This window comes from Pseudophryne corroboree, chromosome 6 (genome assembly GCF_028390025.1).
Source record: "Pseudophryne corroboree isolate aPseCor3 chromosome 6, aPseCor3.hap2, whole genome shotgun sequence".
NCBI classification, from domain to species: Eukaryota; Metazoa; Chordata; class Amphibia; order Anura; family Myobatrachidae; genus Pseudophryne; species Pseudophryne corroboree.
This window is the reverse complement of record NC_086449.1, coordinates 433,062,174-433,083,213: the sequence shown is the minus strand read 5'-3', so window position 1 is coordinate 433,083,213 and position 21,040 is coordinate 433,062,174. Positions and strand designations below refer to the sequence as shown.

The window sequence follows — 21,040 nt, the reverse complement described above, 5'->3', positions numbered from 1 at the left end:
TCACTCCAGTTTGTAGGAAGTGAAGAAAACGGCCTAGATGGAATTCTTCCGTAGGAGCATTCCTGGCCTCACACCAAGAAATATATTTTCGCCATATTCGGTGATAATGTTTAGACGTCACGTTCTTCCTAGCCTTTATTAGCGTAGGAATGACCTCATCCGGAATACCTTTTTCCGCTAGGATCCGGCGTTCAACCGCCATGCCGTCAAACGCAGCCGCGGTAAGTCTTGGAACAGACAGGGACCTTGTTGTAACAGGTCCTGCCTTAGAGGAAGAGGCCACTGATCTTCTGTGAGCATTTCTTGCAGATCCGGATACCAGGTCCTTCGTGGCCAATCTGGAACAATGAGAATTGTTCTCACTCCTCTTTTTCTTATTATCCTCAACACCTTGGGTATGAGAGAAAGAGGAGGAAACACATATACCGACTGGAACACCCACGGTGTCACTAGGGCGTCCACAGCTACCGCCTGAGGGTCTCTTGACCTGGCGCAATACCTTTGTAGCTTTTTGTTGAGACGGGATGCCATCATGTCTATTTGGGGTAGTCCCCACCGACTTGCAATGTGCGCGAAGACTTCCTGATGAAGTCCCCACTCTCCCGGATGCAGATCGTGTCTGCTGAGGAAGTCTGCTTCCCAGTTGTCCACTCCCGGAATGAACACTGCTGACAGAGCGCTTACATGATTCTCCGCCCAGCGAAGAATTCTGGTGGCTTCCGCCATTGCCACTCTGCTCCTTGTGCCGCCTTGGCGGTTTACATGAGCTACTGCGGTGATGTTGTCTGACTGGATCAGAACTGGTCGATTGCGAAGTAAGATCTCCGCTTGACGCAGGGCGTTGTATATGGCCCTTAGTTCCAGGATGTTGATGTGAAGACAAGTCTCTTGACTTGACCAAAGTCCTTGGAAATTTCTTCCCTGTGTGACTGCTCCCCAACCTCGGAGGCTCGCGTCCGTGGTCACCAGGATCCAGTCCTGAATGCCGAACCTGCGGCCTTCCAGGAGGTGAGCACTGTGCAGCCACCACAGGAGAGATATCCTGGCTCTGGGAGACAGGGTGATCCTTTGATGCATTTGTAAATGAGACCCGGACCATTTGTCCAGTAGGTCCCATTGAAAAGTCCTCGCATGGAACCTGCCAAAGGGGATGGCCTCGTACGATGCCACCATCTTCCCCAGGACACGGGTGCAGTGAAGCACTGAAACCTTTTTTGGCTTTAATAGGTTCCTGACCAGAGCTATGAGCTCCTGAGCCTTTTCCATCGGAAGAAAACCCTTTTTCTGTTCTGTGTCCAGAATCAGGCCCAAAAAGGTCAGACGCGTTGTAGGAACCAGCTGGGACTTCGGAATATTGAGAATCCAGCCGTGCTGTTGCAACGTCCTCACTGACAGTGACACGCTGTCCAGTAACTTCTCTCGAGATCTCGCCTTTATGAGGAGATCGTCCAAGTATGGGATAATTGTGACACCCAGCTTGCGCAGGAGCACCATTATTTCCGCCATTACCTTGGTGAAAATTCTCGGGGCCGTGGAAAGCCCAAACGGCAACGTCTGAAATTGGTAATGACAGTCCTGTACCGCAAATCTCAGGAACGCCTGGTGAGGAAGAAAAATCGGAACATGAAGGTAAGCATCCTTTATGTCCAGGGAAACCATCCAATCCCCCCCCTCCAGGCTGGCGATGACCGCTCTGAGCGATTCCATCTTGAACTTGAACTTTTTCAAGTACAGGTTCAGGGATTTTAGATTCAAAATGGGTCTGACCGAACCGTCCGGTTTCGGAAACCACAAACAGGGTTGAGTAATACCCCTTTCCTTGCTGGAGAAGAGGAACCTTGACTATCACCTGTTGCAGGTACAATTTTTGAATTGCAGTTAACACTAACTCCCTTTCTGACGGAGAAGCTGGCAGAGCCGATTTGAAAAACCGGCGAGGAGGCATCTCTTCGAATTCCAGCCTGTATCCCTGAGAAACAATCTCTATTGCCCAGGGATCCACCTGTGAGTGAACCCAGACGTGGCTGAAAAATCGAAGACGTGCCCCCACTTGATCTGGCCCCCCCAGGGAAGTCCCAGCGTCATGCGGTGGATTTTGAAACGTAGGGGGGGACTTCTGCTCCTGGGAACTAGCTGTGTGCAACTTTTTTCCCTTGCCTTTACCTCTGGCAAGAAAGGACGATCCCCGTACCTTTTTGCTTTTATTTGAACGAAAGGACTGCATTTGATAATGAGGTGCCTTCTTAGTATGTTGTGGGGGAACAGAAGGTAAAAAATTCGATTTACCAGCCGTAGCAGTAGAGACAAGGTCCGAGAGGCCTTCTCCAAACAACTCCTCCCCCTTGTAAGGCAACGACTCCATATGGCGCTTTGAGTCTGCATCTCCCGTCCACTGTCGGGTCCACAAGAGTCGCCTAGCAGAAATAGACATAGCATTTATTCTGGAGCTTAGTAAACAAATGTCTCTTTGAGCATCCCTCATATATAACGCAGCATCCTTGATATGCTCTAGGGTCATTAGAATGGTATCCTTATCTAGGGTCTCAATCTCTGTAGACAAGGAATCTGTCCATGCTGCGACAGCACTACAAACCCAGGCCGATGCCATAGCCGGCCTAACAATAGTACCAGAATGTGTGTAAATGTACTTCATGGTAACTTCCTGCTTACGATCCGCAGGATCCTTGAGGGTAGCAGTATCCTGGGAAGGCAGTGCCACCTTCTTGGATAAGCGTGTCAATGCCTTGTCTACTTTAGGCGAAGATTCCCATCGTATCCTGTCCTTTTGTGGGAAGGGATACGCCATAAGAATCCTTTTGGGAACTTGTAGTCTCCTGTCTGGAGATTCCCAAGCCTTCTCGCACAATTCGCTTAGCTCAAATGAGGACGAAAAGGAGATCTCAGGCTTTTTCTCTTTATACATGTGTGCCCTCGTGTCAGGGACAGGGGGTTCCTCAGTAATATGCAAAACCTCTTTAATAGCAATGATCATGTAACGAATACCTTTAGCCACTTTTGGCTGTAATTTTGCATCCTCATAGTCGACACTGGAATCTGAATCCATGTCGGTATCTATGTCAGTGATCTGGGTTAATGTGCGTTTCTGAGACCCAGAAGGTCCCGGTGCCATTGGGACAGGCATGGTCTGACTACCTGACTGATCCCTAGCCTCAGTCTTGTCTAATCTCTTGTGCAATAAATTTACATTAGCATTCAAGACATTCCACATATCCATCCAGTCCGGTGTCGGCGTTGCCGACAGCGACCTGACAATCATGCACTCCCCCTCCTCCTTAGGCGAGCCTTCATCGTCAAACATGTCGACACACGCGTACCGACACACTCCACACACACAGGGAAACTCTTTTCTGAAGACAGGTTCTCCTTTAGGCCCTTTGGAGAGACAGAGAGAGAGTATGCCAGCACACACCCCAGCGCTATATGACCCCGGAGAAAAACACAGAATGTTTACCCAGTAGCGCTGCTGTAATGTATAATCGCCAATTATGTGCCCCCCCTCTACTTTAAAACCCTCTTTCACCGTGTGTCAAGCAGGGGAGAGTCCGGGGAGCTTCCTCTCAGCTGTGCTGTGGAGAGAAAATGGCGCTGGTGAGTGCTGAGGGAGAAGCCCCGCCCCCTCGGCGGCGGGCTTCTGTCCCGCTCAAACTTAATAAAATATGGCGGGGGCTCTTTTATATACATGTACAGTGCCCACCTGTACATGTATATAGTCATTTGCCATAGGAGAGGTATTCTATTGCTGCCCAGGGCGCCCACCCTGCGCCCTGCACCCTTACAGTGACCGTAGTGTGAGGTGTATGGGAGCAATGACGCACAGCTGCAGTGCTGTGCGTTACCTCAGTGAAGCACCCGAGGGCTTCTGCCGCCTCAGTAGTCTTCTTTCTTCGTTTCTTCCAGCTCTGTGAGGAGAACGGCGGCGCGGCTCTGGGATGAACGCCCAGGACGAACCTGTGTTCCACTCCCTCTGGAGCTAATGGTGTCCAGTAGCCGAGAAGCAGAGCCTATCATTTAAGTAGGTCTGCTCCTCTCTCCTCAGTCCCTCGATGCAGGGAGTCTGTTGCCAGCAGAGCTCCCTGAAAATAAGAAAAAAACCTAACAAAATGCTTTCTTAGCAGGAAACTCAGGAGAGCTCCCTGCAGTGCACCCATCTTCCTCTGGGCACAGTCTTAAACTGAGGTCTGGAGGAGGGGCATAGAGGGAGGAGCCAGTGCACACCCAGAGTCTAAAGTCTTTCTTAAAGTGCCCATGTCTTCTGCGGAGCCCGTCTATTCCCCATGGTCCTTACGGAGTCCCAGCATCCTCTAGGACGTTGGAGAAATGCTATAATATACTGTGAAAGATGTACTGGGCACAAAAGCAATCTCCTAAATATCTTTGTGTCCATCTTTAGGTTTATATCAGATGCTGATCTATTTACACAGAGAATGTGAGCTATTGCTCTTTGTATAGATTCACAGGTCATGCATTAATATTATTTACCAGCGTTTGCCCAGGGCTTCGCTCGCATGGATGTCTGCTATTGTTCAGCAGAAATAATTTTCCAAAGACAGTAGTGCAATCTAATATCGTGATGTATATTTTAGATTGTACACATTGATCACAAAATTTCTTTGTAAACAATATCTGCAGTTTTTCCTCCAGGAATCAACACAAAATGATTTTTGGGGCTAATAACTTGTGAGCACGCCAGGTAAAGCTGCCCATGAGAGGAGCAGCTGGTCCTGAAATCTATGCCTGCAGCCCTGAGCATTTGCCCCTGTGACTTTTTGATCGTCATAGCGAAGCAGACATTTACAGGAAACTGTAGGTGCTTGAATTGAAAAGGAAAATAGGGAGAAGTTGCAGCATTTGTTTTGTAAAGTACCCTGGTGTGCCTAAATGGAATAAAGAGGACCCATCCCATAAGCCTAGGCTGCTAGTGAAAGAATCAGGGGGACAGGTTTTTTTCCACTAACCAGCACCGGAAGTATGTGGGTTCCTCCACCATGCTTCCACCGGCCTTAGGCCAGCTGGCATCAGGGATGATTTTTCCCTGGGAGGCTGAAGTCACACAAAACATGTATGACCCCACTACTGGGTACAATCAACTGTAGCACTAGGGCTCTTCTTCTTACCTGCTGGGTTTGGAGGTAGTAAATGGTTAATAGTATTAATAATATTGTCCTTTGCTGGCGCAGTACAATAAGATGAGACTTAGAGGACTAGGTACTGGTATATATGACCAGCACAATATTTGTCAATATCTTTCAGTTCTGCTATGGATACATTACTGTCCCCCACAGGAAATATCTTACCATCATATCCTGCGATGTATACATCCACATCAATCCTTTTGAATTCTTTAAATATCTACATAAAGTAAAAGAAGTTCATGTGAGATTTTGTTAATTAGAAAACAAAACCAAGTTGTAAAACAATGGGCTATATTAATGGTTAAAGGACGTCTGAACTCAAAAAGATAAACGTCAATAGATGAAGTACTGTAAGTACATGCTTTCTCTAATCCTGAATTTAAACTGTAAATACATATCTAATAAAACAAATACTTCCTTCCAACCCCATAAAAAACAGCAATCCAGATTTCCCACAGCACATCTAGACACTCTTTGAGGGGTATGCAATTTACTCTGGTAGTCTCAGCGATGTTGATTTCGCGCCCCCTCCCCCACCACCACCTATTTAATTGAGGCCTGTGTTCACAATTTTTTTAGGGAAAGTTTCACCAATGCCTTTTCACCTTTTATTTATTTTTTTGTGAAAAGGCATTGGGGAAAAATGCTTCAAAATTGGCAAAAACAGCCCGCTATTTCACCGGCAAAGGTGAGAAAACATGTGGATTCGCCGATCCACATGTTTTTAGCTCCTGCAGTTTTTTTCGCCTAGGCGAAAAAACGTCCCTGCTGCTGAATAGGGCAGATCCCCATTCCCCCTCAAAATAGTGAAAAGTCAGGTTTTGCACTTAGGCGAAAAAAACTGACCTAATTGCATAAGCCCCTTAAGCTGGGTACACAATAGCCTCCGTGAGCAATATCATCAGTGTTTGCCCTTGTACTCCCAGTCAAACCAGATATTGCATACACACTGAATAATATCGCTAATGATATCGTTCAGTGACGTCACCCGGCCACCACCCCGAACATGCAGTTTCAGACAAAATAGTTAAATTGACCTGCATGTATAGACGACAGAAGACCTTGTCAATGACCCGTGGGAGCAATATTGTGTATACACACTGGACGATTATCATAATAATGTTTCGTTATCATCCACATCGTTAAAAAAAAAATCACCTAGTCTGTACCCAGCTTTAGGCTCTGCCTTCCTACAGATCAGGGTAGTGTGGTGTTGGAAGGCACAGTAGGTAGGTAGTAGTATGTAACCCACTACGCCAAAACCAATATGCTGCAAAGTAGGTGTCTTTTTTTGTAAGTGCATCAATTATATCCTTTATGTGTTAGGCCAGTTGTTCACAAACTTTTTTGAATCACGGCGCCCTAGAGTATCAAAAAAATTTTCACGGCACCCGTAGGCCAAAAGTTTCTTATTGGGAAATTTAGAAATAAATATTAAATTAATTAAATTGTGCTTATATGTCATCCTTAGGGTCAGTTGTATGGTGAGGGACTAGATTTGCTTCTGTTTGTCCACATATGTTATGATTGACATCGGCCAGCACTGGTTTTGCCATAAGTAATTGGTGCTGGACCACCAACCCGAGGCACCCCTGTAAGTGTCCCAAGGTACCCCGGGGTGCCGCGGCACACAGTTTAAGAACCACTGTGTTAGGCAATCTATAACTATTCTATATACCTAATTTACTTACCAGATCACTTAAAATGTATATGCAGGAGACATAATGTACAGCTTCATGTAACACCAGCATATTCTATGGTGCCTATCACAAACCAGTATAAACCACTGCATTGTGTCATATAGTCTTGTACAATTAAGGAACTGGTGTTATAAATATATAGAGATTTATCTATATAGACTGACATACCCCTTTTAAGACGTCCACAGCTACCACATCAATGAAGGCTACTTGTCCAAAATCAAAAATAATGCTGTGAATAGTAACCACTGGAACCGACACACTGCCGCTAAACTCTTCATTCCAGGCTGCTTCCATCTTCATATCATTTGCATTGATGGCTTTCCGTCCTGCTCCAACCTGATTCTCCAAGTCCTCATCTGACTCTGAGTCTTCATCAGTAGATAAGCCTTTTCTTTTCCCATTCTAAAATAAAGTACACATCTGCAGCTTGTTTCCCCACACAGATTCACAAAAATTATTGATCAACAATACAGAATATTATGATTCAAAGTTGGCAAATAACACACCTCATTTGTTAATAATTTCTTCTGGAGAAGTTTGTTTATCTTTCGTTGTGCCTTTGTTCTCTTGCTAAAAACTCTGACAGCATCAAACCCAACCTGGGAAAAATATTAATGGAAGTTACCTTAAACTACTTCAGTTTTGTAAGGTAGTAGCTGAAAACATGTTATGATACTCAAAAGGAAATGTACTCACAATTGATTTAATTCCTTCTTTCAGACTCTCCACATTTCCATAGAAAATGGCACTGGAGAAACGGATAATTTTAATTCCCTCAGGATCTTCTACCTGTACAATAAAAACATTTAATGGGCATCGTTTTACATTCTGGTACCATCACAGGTGGTGTCACAGTAAACATTACTGCCTCGCAGTACTGAGGTCTTGGGTTCGATTCCCAGCAAGACCCTGTGTGGAATTTTTACATTATCCACGTGCCTGTATGGGGTTTCTCAGTTTTTTCACACTCCAAAATATACTGATAGGTTAACTGGCACACACACAAAAAAACAAAACAATGAACCCTAGTGTGTATGTGTGTACATGTGACAGGGATCATAGAATGTTCTTGGGCATGGAGTGATGTGGTTGGCCCAATATCCTCTGTAAAGCGCTGCTGAACACGTGTGTACTATATAAATATCTGGCAGTAATAATAATAATAATAATAATATTTGTGAACACGTTTTGCACAAAAGGGGTAATGTAGTAGTCCAAAAATAATAAATATCTTAATTCATGTAATTAATTTATTAATTTATAATTGGGGCAAGAATGTTAAAAAAATATATATATATAAATTATGAAGACAAATTTTTTTTTGTTGAGGCCATATTAATGTTAGAAGTACATACAGTACATACTTAGAGTGTACTATAAATGGTGCTTCTATCATTAATTAATATGGCCCCAATTAAAATAAAAATATTACTGTCTGCATAATTATAATGTTATTATTAAGCATTATAGCCACCAATAATAAAAAATTTCAGTAATTATAGCTTATGAGTTTTTATTTTATTTTTGTGACCCTTTATTAATTAGTGACTAAGTGATACATACGTTTAATATGACTCTTTATTATGTTCTGACTGGAGAGATAGCTCAAATTGCATACTCAATCTCACCGGCCAGAGACATTTTCTGGGGAGTTTGCCTTGTCTTATCTGCCACATATCACTGATGTTCTCTGTAGGTTTTCATGGTATGCCTCAAATTGCCATCTATTATATTGCCTTCTATTACTGTATATATGCTGATTTTGTGTGGAACATCACTAGAATCTTGCAGCGATTTCTGGAAAATTTAAACTCATCAAAATTCACAACCTATTAAATTCCCACCAAAAACTGCTTCTGAAGTTCTAATTGTTGGTACTATTTTGGGCTTTCTATGGTGCAGGTCACACATAAGAAATAAATCCTGCTTCTCAGCTAGCTTCTTTTAAAGTGTACTTGTAACTTGCAAAAACAATATTCACTGGGTTACGGCTGTATTCTCATATAAATTCTGTATACTAAATGGCTATAGCTACTATATGTAAATGACAGGAGGTGTATTACAAAAAAATCTATTTGCTCTAAGAAGCTAAACTCCAAACAAAGACAGTAATGAATTTCATACGTACATTTTTGTATTTCTTGGAATCTCTGTAAATATCTGTACCAGGGACATTTCCAAGAGAGCTGTATGTTGGACTACGTAAAGAGATAAATTTATAAGGTTAGCAAATGGGGTTTGTTTTAACACTAAATTATTGTACTTGAAAACTGCAGTACTAAATTGCATACTAACTATAAATATAATAATTAGATGTCTGTCCTATTATACCATTGTCTCTTTTGTCTACACTAACCCAGTTCAAATGATAATGATAAGGTATATCACCAGTAAAGACTATATCATGCCTTAGTAATATTAGCCCCTTCATTGCTAAGGTTGAGTTGGACTCATCCAAAACATTGCAGGGGTTAAAATGGGTGGTTGGGAGGGTGAACCTAAAAAGTCTCCCCTTAATAGTTGATGTTGCTGGGAGATGGGAGGCACTGAGGCACTAATCCTGCCCCTTCCTCGCACTGTAGTACACTACTTTACATTTAAAAGGCCAGAAAAGAGGGGAAAAAGCATCAAAATTGCACCATCTCCTCCATTCTGGCACCAAAAGACACAATGGTACTTTCATTGAAATGATGAGTCCCCTCTTTTTTAATGATGTGATCCCTGAGAAATTATCTTGTGCTCATGTGTGATCAACAAGGAAAACCCTGCATTAAAGAAATCATTATGAAGTCCAGGGATGGCCCAATCTTCCTATGGAACGCACCTTGTACTGCCCAGCCAAGGGCTGGTTGGTACTTTGGCAGAGGGTCCACGATGTGTTTTTACCTGATCAACCCCAGCCCTCAGTGCTTCCTACACTGGCTGTCAAAGCCTCATGCTAGCAGTGGCAATTTAGGGAATCCCATGTTTTTTAACCCTCCAATTTTGTTGTTACCAGCCTAAGCTTTGAGCAATAGAGCTGGTTGCACTTTAAGTGCTGTATTTATTTATTATTATCACTTGATTATAACTATTATACATTATCTTCTAAAAACTAGACAGAAGAAAGGGTGTTAATTTACTGCTGCCTGGTGAGTAATAAGTGGTCACTGTGAGAAATTCTACAACACAATTCAATGAGGTGGGAATAACCGGGGCAGTTACTGGAAAGGCAGAAGTCATTTTTAAATACAATTCACTTTATTTTAGGTCTGTGCTTCAATTGACCTCCTTAAATTAATTAGAGGCGTAGAGCTCTATTATTTTATTATTATTATTATTATTATTTATTATTATATTAACTTAATTACATTACAATAATGATAATGCAAATTAAGTTCATTACTGTAGCAGAATTCAATTGTCATACTCACTATTGAACACGGAGAAGAACAGTAAACAGTCCAAACACAATGCCAACCAATAATCCTAAATCGATGTCCAATAGTAGAGATGCGGCACATGTGAAAAGCCAAATAGCCTGGAATGAAACGTGTATATCATCTTCATAATACATGGGATCTCTGTACTGGTCAGGCCATGTAAAGAATTATTCAGTGTACACACCTCTGTGTAAAAGACAATGAGCTTAATTTACAAAAAAAAAAACTGTAGCTGCTATTTACAGCCAATGTCTACTCGCCCGCTTTTCAATAAAACCTCAAGGAAGCAGTATGACGCATTGTTAATTGAACTCATGTGGCATATTTTACCTATTCCCTAGTTTACAGTACATTCTCTGTGTTTAATAATACCTATAATTATTATTTTATTTATTAAAGAACAAAAGTTGAAATGACAGATTGCCAACTTCATCCCATATTGGCCTAGTTTCACAGTATAAAGCCTTTTTATTTTCCAAAGAAATTGTCAAAATATTCTGTAGAAAAATGAAGCAAAATAAATCCTAATGAAGCGATCTCCCAATCCATCACAACCCTGATGATGAGTTGAACATACAGGTACGCTTGTTTGCAAGATAGAGTTTGTGGCTGCACTGTAGTTCTTCCTGTCAGGTATGTATGTGGTCCCTCTATAAGATGTGTTAAGGGAAATTAAAACAATATAAATAACTTAAACTGATATACATAACTTGTACTGTATACTATCACTTTTAGTGACAAGTGAGGGAAGTAACTTTGTCACAGAAAAGGATATATAAAAAGATACAATATTAATAATTGAAACAGCCCTATATTAGTTTAGCCTCTGTCACTGTCCCCTGCCAATATAAAGTAGTGGATGACTCTTATCCTTTGCCCACATATAGGACTAGAGTTCAGGGATAGTAATCAAGTGTTCTTATTGCTCCACTCTTGGGGTACACTGTGAGGAGAAAAGCTTGGTGCATCAGGGTCAGAGGGAACTTCTATTTCTGCTGCAGGTTACAGTCCTGTCATGGATGTTTATTATATGTAGGCTATGGATAGGTCAGTATAATTGGATTTTCAGGGGTTATCTATGTATTTAATGACTTTTGAGGATGTGCCTCTTCACCTGGATGTAGTCCACATGCTGGAGGAATTCTCTGAGGGAGTCTGGAGAGTTAGTTTAAGGTCTTGGGGATTGGTGAATGCAATCTATGAATAAAACAAGATCCTCATATATGTTTCTTGCATGGTGTTCCAGCTCTGTCACTTGGATTGATTCTGGTCTCTGATAGTGATGTATGTGGGGTCTGCTTTATTTTGTATTGTATAGCAGAAATTAGACTTTACTGTAATAACCTGCATGGGATTTGTGGAATCAGCCAGCTTTGCAGACTTATTTCCAAGTGCCAAATTTTGCCTATTATCTAAGCTTTGTTTATTTTATGGAGGGCCTACTGTCTAAGTTGATGCCTTGCCTTAATGATGTCTCACATTTCTGCATAGTGGCAACTGTAAGTTTAGAGTATTGAGAGAAAGTACAGAATTATTTGATCTGTCTTTGGAGCTAAAATATCTTCGCTGCTGACATGAAATGAACACTATCTTGGGTCTTCAGCCATGGATTATAAACTATACAGTCTTACAGTCCTGGAACTTTTTTCTTAGAAGCCATCCACAGTGAATGCTGTTATAACATTGATTGCATGGCATGCTGCAGCACGTCACGCCCTATTCTTCCATCATAGTCTGCAGCTAGCCATGACAGATAACAGCCACAGAGTTACCTTTTGGGTAAGTATAGGACAAACAGTGGAAGTCTCAGACACTGAACACTGTTTTTAAAGTTGAGAGTTATCAAATCTGTCCATATCCGAGTTAAAGAAAATTGCACTTAGACTCCATCTTTCCAACCTCCTCGGGCACTTACTGTATCCCACTTGCTTTGTCTCCATAATCGTGGAACATCCACCACTTGCCAGAACATCCCTTTTAGATTGCACACTACTATTGCAGCCAAAACGGACTGTAATAATAAGACATAAATACAATTAAAAAACTTTAAAAACTTTTGCAGAGTCAATTCCAGGGCAAATTATTAATTTAAAAAAAACAAACCTTTGTTTTAAATAAAGGAGAGTGGACCTATAGTTCTGGGATAAAAATATAAGTGTATAAATAAACATAACTGGATCAAGGGAATATATCTGTTTTCTGTTTATTCAGACTTACAAAAATATTTTACATGATCATTAGCGTGTCACTGATTTAACATAATATATATAAAAGAAAAACTCAGTAACCTACCTTTTGTAGGGGCTCCAGGTATGTGCCAATTGACAGCAAGGAAATCATGACTATTGCAGCAGTAATCAAACCAGCAATCTAAATAAAATAATCACATTTATTATGTTTATGACAGGTGGGGATCATAGGGTCGACCACACTTTGGCCGACAGTGTCTAGGTCGACCACTATTGGTCAACAGTAAGTAGGTCAACAGAGTTTCTAAGTCGACAGGGTCTCTTTAATTGACATAAACAAAGTTGACATGACAGAAGGTCGACATGAGTTTTTTTATTTTTTTTGGTGTTGTTTTTTCTGTAGTGTGACCGGGAACCCCAAATAGTGCACTGTGTCCCTCGCATGGCACGCTTCGCGCGCCATACTTTGGGCAAGGTGCCTCGCTCCGCTACCACTGCGCTTGGCACAGGTTACCATTCTCAATTGTAGTCCACGTGGATCATAAAGTAGAGAAAAGTTTAAAAAAATAAAAAAAATCGTGAAAAACTCATGTCGTCCTTTTGCCATGTCGACCTAGTGCATGTCGACATAGAGACCCTGTCGACCTACTTACTGTTGACCAATAGTGGTCGTCCTAGACATTGTTGACCTAAGTGTGGTCGACCTAGAGACCTGATACCATTTAAAACGTAAGATTGAAATACATATAACATAAATTTTTGAATAGTATGGATTGTTATAAAACTAATATCATAACATAATAATAGGGGTGTGTATTGCGTGACCAGCTGTCAGCATACCGACACCAACATCCCAGCAGCGAAATGTCGACAGAGGGGGCAAGTGCATCAAGCCCCTTATGCGCTCACCAAGCTGCAGGCTCGGTGGCCTGCGGTCGCCACGGTTCCATTCCCACTCTATGGGTGTTGTGGACACCCACGAGTGTAAATAGTCCCCGCTGGTCGGTATGCCGACCTTCGGGTTCGCGAGGGAGCGGGATGTAGGGGGAGGTAAAGTAACGGTCACATAACTACATCCTGATAATAATTATAATTGATGCCTTTTTCAGCACTCATTCTCAATAAATGCTACCGTTGGTGGGTGTATTGGCAAATGTTGATTAATATAATTTATTCACATGCACAATCAGAGTTAGTGTAATCACCTATATGTTCAAAACAACATAAATATGTATACAGAGAGGGTTATTTATGAAAACTGGTGCAAAGAAAAGATGTGTTAGATCAGAGTCTGACAAGTTTATAGTGCAATTTAGAAAAATAATCAATACAGTTCGTTAAGTTTGAAGAGTAGCTACACCAGTAATAGTGTTCACTCTAGGCTGTTTTAGCAGGGCGCCGCGCCCTGCCCGATTTTTAAAAGGCAAAATCCACCCTGCCCCTTTAGCAAGGGATGCATCTCCCCCCTGCATATCCCCATCACCGTCCCCTGTATCAGAGTCGGTATCCGTGTCAACTTGCATTATCTGGGCAAGAGCACGCTTCTTAGGGTAGTGTTCACGCTAGGCTGCTTTAGCAGGGCGCCGCGCCCTGCCCGATTTTTAAAAGGCAAAATCCACCCTGCCCCTTTTGCGGCGTCCTGCTAGAACAGCCGCTCGCTTTGTGCCCTCCCAGCGTGTAAAGATGCCGTGCGCATGCACGCGGCATCCATTCACGCATTGGGAGAGAGCAGGGGGAAGCGTGCTGGGCACCCCCAACAGTGACGTCGACGGCCACAGACGCCCTGTATAGCAGCGTCTGTGGGCCGCACCGCCCACTAAAATGACGGGGCCGTGGTCACGCTCCCTAATTTGCATGGCCGCACCCCCGTTTCGGGCACGCGCGTGCCAATGTGCCCCCGGACTCCGGCGTGCTGACCCTTCTTGATTCTAGAAGGAACACTAAGTAACTACATTGTTATTCTACTACTTTATCTTTCATTTGTTACCCATTCCTCTTTGACTGTAACTTGGGAATATACTACTACTATAGGACATACAGCAGTTGGGGCAAATACAGAATTTCCATAGGAAGGTTTCCAAATTGAAGTATTGCAACAGTAATTGTACTACCATGACACCTGTACTTTGTCAGAATGGTAACAACTGATTCATCTAATTACAATTATGCTGTATTCTTTGAATATATTATTTAAATCAATAAAATATAAAAAAATGTTTTAAATGTGTTACTTTTTAAAATAAATGCAGTCTTCATCAGCATCTTCATCTGTTGGAGAATAGAAGACCAATATACAGAGAAAGGGAAAGTAAGAAAGAGACAGAAATATATAAATACAAGGTGGTGGGAAGTCATAAGGTGCGAGAGAGAAGAGATACGCAAAGGGTGTCATAACACCTTTAGTGAAGGGTTCATTCTTAAATAAAGTCCCATGTGCCTGATTCGGCAGCAGGTGCTTAATATACACTCTCTGCACTGTATCCACTGCTGCACACAGCAGAGTGGACCATGAGTGTAAACAGTGCAGCTAACACAGACAGTACTGAGGGCGGAGTTCTGTGCTCCTCATATGGAGTAGCTTGGCACTGTCCTCTTTATGGCCAGCAATATGGAGCACATAGAACAACCAATCCAACTTGGCTGCAGCAAAAGTAGTTTCATAGGGTGTGATGGAAAATAATGTTTCTAGAGGAAAGTCTGCATAAAGCAGCAGAGCAAAGTAAAGCTTTGGAGGAAGAACTTAATAATGCACATGGCATGGCTGGAAAATGCAAGGACAGAGGGCCTAATTCAGATCTGATTGCAGCAGCAAATTTGTTAGCTAATAGGCCAAACCATGTGCACTGCAGGGGGGGGCAGATATAACATGTGAAGAGAGAGTTAAATTTGGGTGTGGTGTGTTCAAACTGAAATCTAAATTACAGTGTAAAAAGAAAACAGCCAGTATTTACCCTGCACAGAAAAAAGCAGGCGTGGCCAGCCGTTTGCTGGGCGGGTATCTGACGTCATTACCGTGTCACTCATCGCAGCAATCATCGCACAGGATAAGTAACTACAGGGCTGGTCTTGTTTTTCACAAAATGTGTTTGCAAGCGCTCGGCTGCACAGGCGTTCGCACTCCTGCAAAGCGAAAATACACTTCCCGTTGGGCGGCGACTATGCGTTTGCATGGCTGCTAAAAATTGCTAGCGAGCGATCAACTCGGAATGACCCCCTGTGTTGTTAAAATGGATGTGATAACTTGCAGTAATTTTTCAGCCTACAGTGATAGCTGGATATATGAAGTCCTCCCAAATGGATACAGCTCAAGATAAAAAAAAACCTGTGAGGCTGTTCTTTGTCTGAACCAGAAAAATCTGAGGAAGAGAACTTGCTTGATTTTGATGTAGTTGACAAGTGTGAAAAAAAATACCTCAAATTCTTAAAGCCTGGCATATCCGAAAATATATCTCAAGTGTTTCATACATGAAGCAAGAAGTATAAGTGGTACTACTATCTATTTATTTATTAACAGTTTCTTATATGGCGCAGCAAATTCCGTTGCGCTTTACAATTGTACACAATGATAAAACAAAACTGGGTAATAAACAGTCATAGAGGTAGGAAGGCCCTGCCCGCGGGTGTAGTATGGTATGCCGGCGGTCGAGCTCCCGGCGACCAGCATACCGGCGCCGGGAGCCCAACCGCCAGCTTACCGACAGTGTGGTGAGCGCAAATGAGCCCCTTGCGGGCTCGCTGCGCTCGCCACGCTGCGGGCACGGTGGCGCGCTACTCGCGCCACGGTATTTTATTCTCCCTCCAGGGGGGGTCATGGACCCCCACGAGGGAGAATAAGTGTCGGTATGCCGGCTGTCGGGATTCCGGCGCCGGTATACTGTGCGCCGGGATCCTGACAGCCGGCATACTGAAGACCACCCCTGCCCGCAAGCTCACAATCTGTAGGGAAATAGGCATTGATATACAAGGAGAGGCAATATCATCTATTGCATAATTGTACACCGGATTGCAAAGGTTCTAGGTGGGTTGCATGATATCACATCACAGCAATGATGAACCATGGTCAGAAAGAAGGGAAAGTGAAGAAAGAGAAAATATGTGGAGGATATGTGCGGACTGTACAGTGGGGATATAATCGGATAGGATAGGATAGGAAAGCTTATGAAGGTTGAGTAAGCTGTTCTAGAATGTGATAAGCTAGCCTGAGTTTTTAGGGAACGTTTGAAGGTTTGGAGACTAGGGGAGAGTCTTATTTTGCGTGGTAGGGCATTCCACAGAGTGGGTGCAGCCCGAAGAAAGTCCTGCAATCGTGCATGGGAGCAAGTAATGAGTGTGGATGAGAGACGTAGATCTTGTGAAGATCGGAGAGGTCGGGTTGGGAGATATTTTGAGATGAGCGAAGAGATGTATATTGGTGTAGTATGGTTAATGGCTTTATGTGTGAGTAAAAGTATTTTATATTGAATACGGCAGAATACAGGTAACCAATGGAGGGACTGACAGAGAGGATCTGCAGACGATGAACATCTAGTAATGAAGATTATCCTCGCAGCTGCATTCAGAATGGATTGCAGTTGTGAGAGTCTCTTTTTGGTAAGATCAGTAAAAAGACTATTGCAATAATCAATGCAGGAGATAATGAGAGCATGGATTAGACTTTTTGCAGTGTCTTGTGTATGGTATGGTCGTATTTTAGATATGTTTTTTAGATGCATGTAACATGATTTTGAGACAAATTGAATGTGGGGAGCAAAGGACAGTTCTGAGTCAAGTATGACACCTAGGCAGCGAGTTTGTGGGGTAGGATTGATTGTTGAGTTCTCAACAGTGATAGAGATATCAGGTTGGTAACTACTACTGGCCAGTAGGAATATAAGTAGCTCTGTTTTGGAAATATTAAGTTTGAGGTGGCGAGACGACAACCAAGATGAAACGGCAGAAAGGCATTCAGTGACCCTGACCAATACAGATCGTGACAAATCTGGGGAGGATAGGTATATTTGAGTATAAATAAGAGCTGATTAGTTTACCAAGAGATGAGGTATAGATTGAGAAAAGCAGAGGACCTAAGACCGAGCCTTGTGGTACTCCAACTGAAAGAGGTAGTGAAGAGGAGGTGGATTCAGAGAAGCGAACACTGAAGGAGCGATAAGATAGGTAGGATAGGAACCAAGAGAGGACTGTGTCTTTAAAGCCTAGGGATTATAGTATTTGTATGAGAAGAAAACGGTCAACAGTGTCAAAAGCAGCAGAGAGATCTAGAAGAATAAGAAGTGAGTAATGGCCTTTAGACTTTGCAGTGACTAGATCATTCACTACTTTAGTCAGTGCTGTCTCTGTGGAGTGCTGGGAACGAAAGCCTTACTGAAGTGGGTCAAATAAATTGTGTGATTTAAGAAAGTGTGTGAGGCAAGTGCAGGGCAAGTCTCTCAAGTAGCTTGAGAGATGGGACGGTAGTTTGTGAGAGTGTTCGGGTAAGAATTTTGTTTTTTTTCAGAATGGGAGTAATTAGTGCATGCTTGAACATTGAAGGAAAGATACCAGTAGAGAGAGCGAGATTACAGATGTTAGTTAAGGTTGGGATGAGCACAGGAGACAGAGATTTACTTGTGAGGGTATAGGCTCAAGAGGGGAGGTAGTAGAGTAGCAGGCTGAGAAGAGTGTTGACACTTCATCTACACTTGTGGGATCAAATGAGGAGAGGGTGCCAGAGGGTTCAGGTAGAGGATTGAGCAGGTCAATTGAGCGGCTGAGGAAGAGCATACTGTTTCATCTCTGATCTCATCAATCTTGTCCTTGAAGTAGGAAGCAAGATCTTGCGCCTTGATAGTGGCTGATGGGTTGGGTGAGGGAGGGTTCAGAAGGGATTTAAATGTATTAAAAAGTCATTTGGAAAATACCAGCGATTGCTCTGGCTCTAGATGCCGAAAAGGCATTTGATCGCATCCCTTGGCCCTTTTTGTTTTCTACCTTATCCGCATTTGGCTTCCATGGACACTTTATCACAGCAATAGCGGCTCTCTATTCTAACCCCTCATCAGCGGTCCTGACCAATGGCCTGAGCTCACATCGAATCAACCTGAAGAATGGTACTAGACAGGGATGCCCTCTCTCACCCCTACTTTTTGCCCTATGCATTGAACCTCTTGCAGCCCGAATCAGACTTAATACGGATATTGGGGGCGTTACAGTGGGTCAGAATCCGTATAAAATATCATTGTTTGCTGATGACGTATTCTTGACTCTCACTAACTCTTTGATATCTCTCCCTAACTTACAGAGAGAACTACTTTCATATGGTTCCCTCTCTGGCTACAAAATAAATCACACCAAATCCGAGGCTCTTACATTTATTGTTCCACCACATACCCATAGGATTTTAACATCTTCTTTCCCTTTTCTTTGGAGACCCTCGGCTATTAAATACCTTGGCATATTTATTACTAAATCCTACACCAGCCTATTTCAGGCTAATTATGTTCCCATAATTAAAACTCTCACGCAAGACCTAGATAAATGGGACCGTTTATTTATTTCATGGATCGGACGGATCAATGCCCTAAAAATGAATCTCCTCCGCCGTCTTCTTTACCTGTTTCAGACCATTCCAATAATGGTGCCCCGAATGACTCTGGCGTCCTTGCAATCACAGTGCAACAAATTTGTTTGGGCTCAACGTAAATCTCGATTACGACGAGCTATGTTGACTAAGAGTGCCACCTCAGGGGGTTTGGGATACCCTGACCTTCAGGCTTATTTTAACGCATGTCACCTTAACCACATAGTGTCCTGGCACTCCCCCCTAGGGATCAGAAAATGGGTAGATATCGAGAATTCACTATATCAGGGCGTCCCCCTCGACTCTCTTACCTGGCTCACCAGGTCCTGCAGACCAGCCTCGGCCTACTCAGTCCCCACGATTAAATTCACACTCAGACTGTGGGATAAACTCCGCAGCACCCACAATCTATCTTCATACCCCTAACCCTTATCACCCATCTGGGGTCACCCCGCCTTTCCCCCAGGCTGCGAGCGAAGAATAGCGGCCCCATGGCAATCCCAGGGTATCACAAGATTCATCCATGTTAAAGGCCTCTCAGCACCGACCACTTTTGGAGAAATTCAAGAGCGCTTTGGTATCCCATCCTCGTGTCAATACCATTATATCCAAATTCTCAGCTTCCTCAAGTCTCAGCTTAAAACCACCCCTCTGAAAACACCCACCTCCTATGAGTATATGTGTTTACGTTCAATTGGCAAAAAGGGGAATATATCAACAATATACAACTCAATCTTGGCACCAGACCCCCCAACCCGAGAACCCCACGAATTAGCCTGGGAATCAGATCTCTCCCATCCGTTGGAAGACGAACAATGGGAGGAAATTAGAATGCGTATCGCTAAGGCTTCTATCAGTGTAGCACTTAAGGAAACATGTTATAAGGTCTACACCAGGTGGTATCTGGTCCCCTCCAGACTTCACGCCATTTTCCCCACAACATCAAATCTGTGCTGGAGACACTGTGGAGAGGAGGGAACTTTTTTTCACATATGGTGGACTTGCCCCTCTATCCGCCCCTTCTGGAACACGGTCGGAGCACTTATTGCTCAAACCTGCGGGCATACCTTTGACCTCTCCCCTGACATTGCTTTGCTTCACGCCCCCATACCGTCAATACCCAAAACCCAAGACAAGCTAATCATGCAACTTTGCATGGCGGCTAAAGCATGTCACGAACCGGTCTCTCACCTTTGCGGGTTCTGGGGTTCATCCGTTGCCAGTGCGGTTGCTCGCGGTGCTGTGCGCCCGTGTGGGGACTCGGCGTGATCAATGGCACAGGTAATGCAGAGTCTGGGAACTGTGAGTGCGGGGACCAAATGGCCTAAGGCACTGCGGTGTGTCTGCTGTATAGGAGGTGGCCATGTTGGAGACCAAATAGCTAATACTGAGCACTAGTGAAAACACCTGTGGGCAGGTGTAAGCCAATCCCGTGCTTGTGCTGCCTTTAAGTAGGCTGGGATTATGTCACTCTGGTCCAGTGCTTTGTTGTATCAAAGCTGTGCTCTAGCTCTGAGCTCTCTCCGTGCATTCCTGTGTGATTCCCGTGGTCCAGATATCGCCTCCGTTCCCAGAGGTCCGTCTGCAGCCTTCACTGCTGAAAGATCTACCGGCTCTCTGCTGTGCTGCCAGTTAATTGCACTCCTATTGGAAATAGTTGGATTCCCAGTGTCCTGCATGAGGTTACCTTGTCAGTCTGCCTATCATTCAAAGTCTGGAGGATTCTGTTTCTCTCAGCTGTTCGTTTGTTCAACTCTGCATTTAACCCATTCATCACCTTGTCATCTACTACAGTTTCACAGTGATCTCCGGAACCCGCAAGTAACCCAATTCAGAACTTTTTATTTGTTATGTTGTCATTACAAGGATAATTCTTCACAGTCTCTCAGTTAACTCTCAAAACTCCATTGCGAACCCTTACAGTTATTTCTTCATGTCTGCATTAACCAGTTAAACACATTCTGCAGTTCAGCATCAAAGCTTGTTTATATTTGGACAATTCTACATTTATTCATCA

General features: G+C 43.2%; 1 protein-coding gene across 1 annotated transcript in view; it reads right to left on the bottom strand.

Moving 5' to 3' along the window:
- LOC134932543 (pendrin-like) overlaps nucleotides 1–21,040 on the bottom strand; it is a 192,619-nt gene that overhangs the window by 57,134 nt on the left and 114,445 nt on the right. The window contains exons 10-17 of the mRNA XM_063927070.1: nucleotides 12,571–12,648; nucleotides 12,194–12,289; nucleotides 10,270–10,376; nucleotides 8,985–9,054; nucleotides 7,553–7,645; nucleotides 7,363–7,455; nucleotides 7,022–7,258; nucleotides 5,316–5,370 (exon numbers count right to left, since the gene is read on the bottom strand). Coding sequence (XP_063783140.1) covers nucleotides 5,316–5,370; nucleotides 7,022–7,258; nucleotides 7,363–7,455; nucleotides 7,553–7,645; nucleotides 8,985–9,054; nucleotides 10,270–10,376; nucleotides 12,194–12,289; nucleotides 12,571–12,648 — 829 coding nt within the window. The remainder of the gene's footprint in view (nucleotides 1–5,315; nucleotides 5,371–7,021; nucleotides 7,259–7,362; nucleotides 7,456–7,552; nucleotides 7,646–8,984; nucleotides 9,055–10,269; nucleotides 10,377–12,193; nucleotides 12,290–12,570; nucleotides 12,649–21,040) is intronic.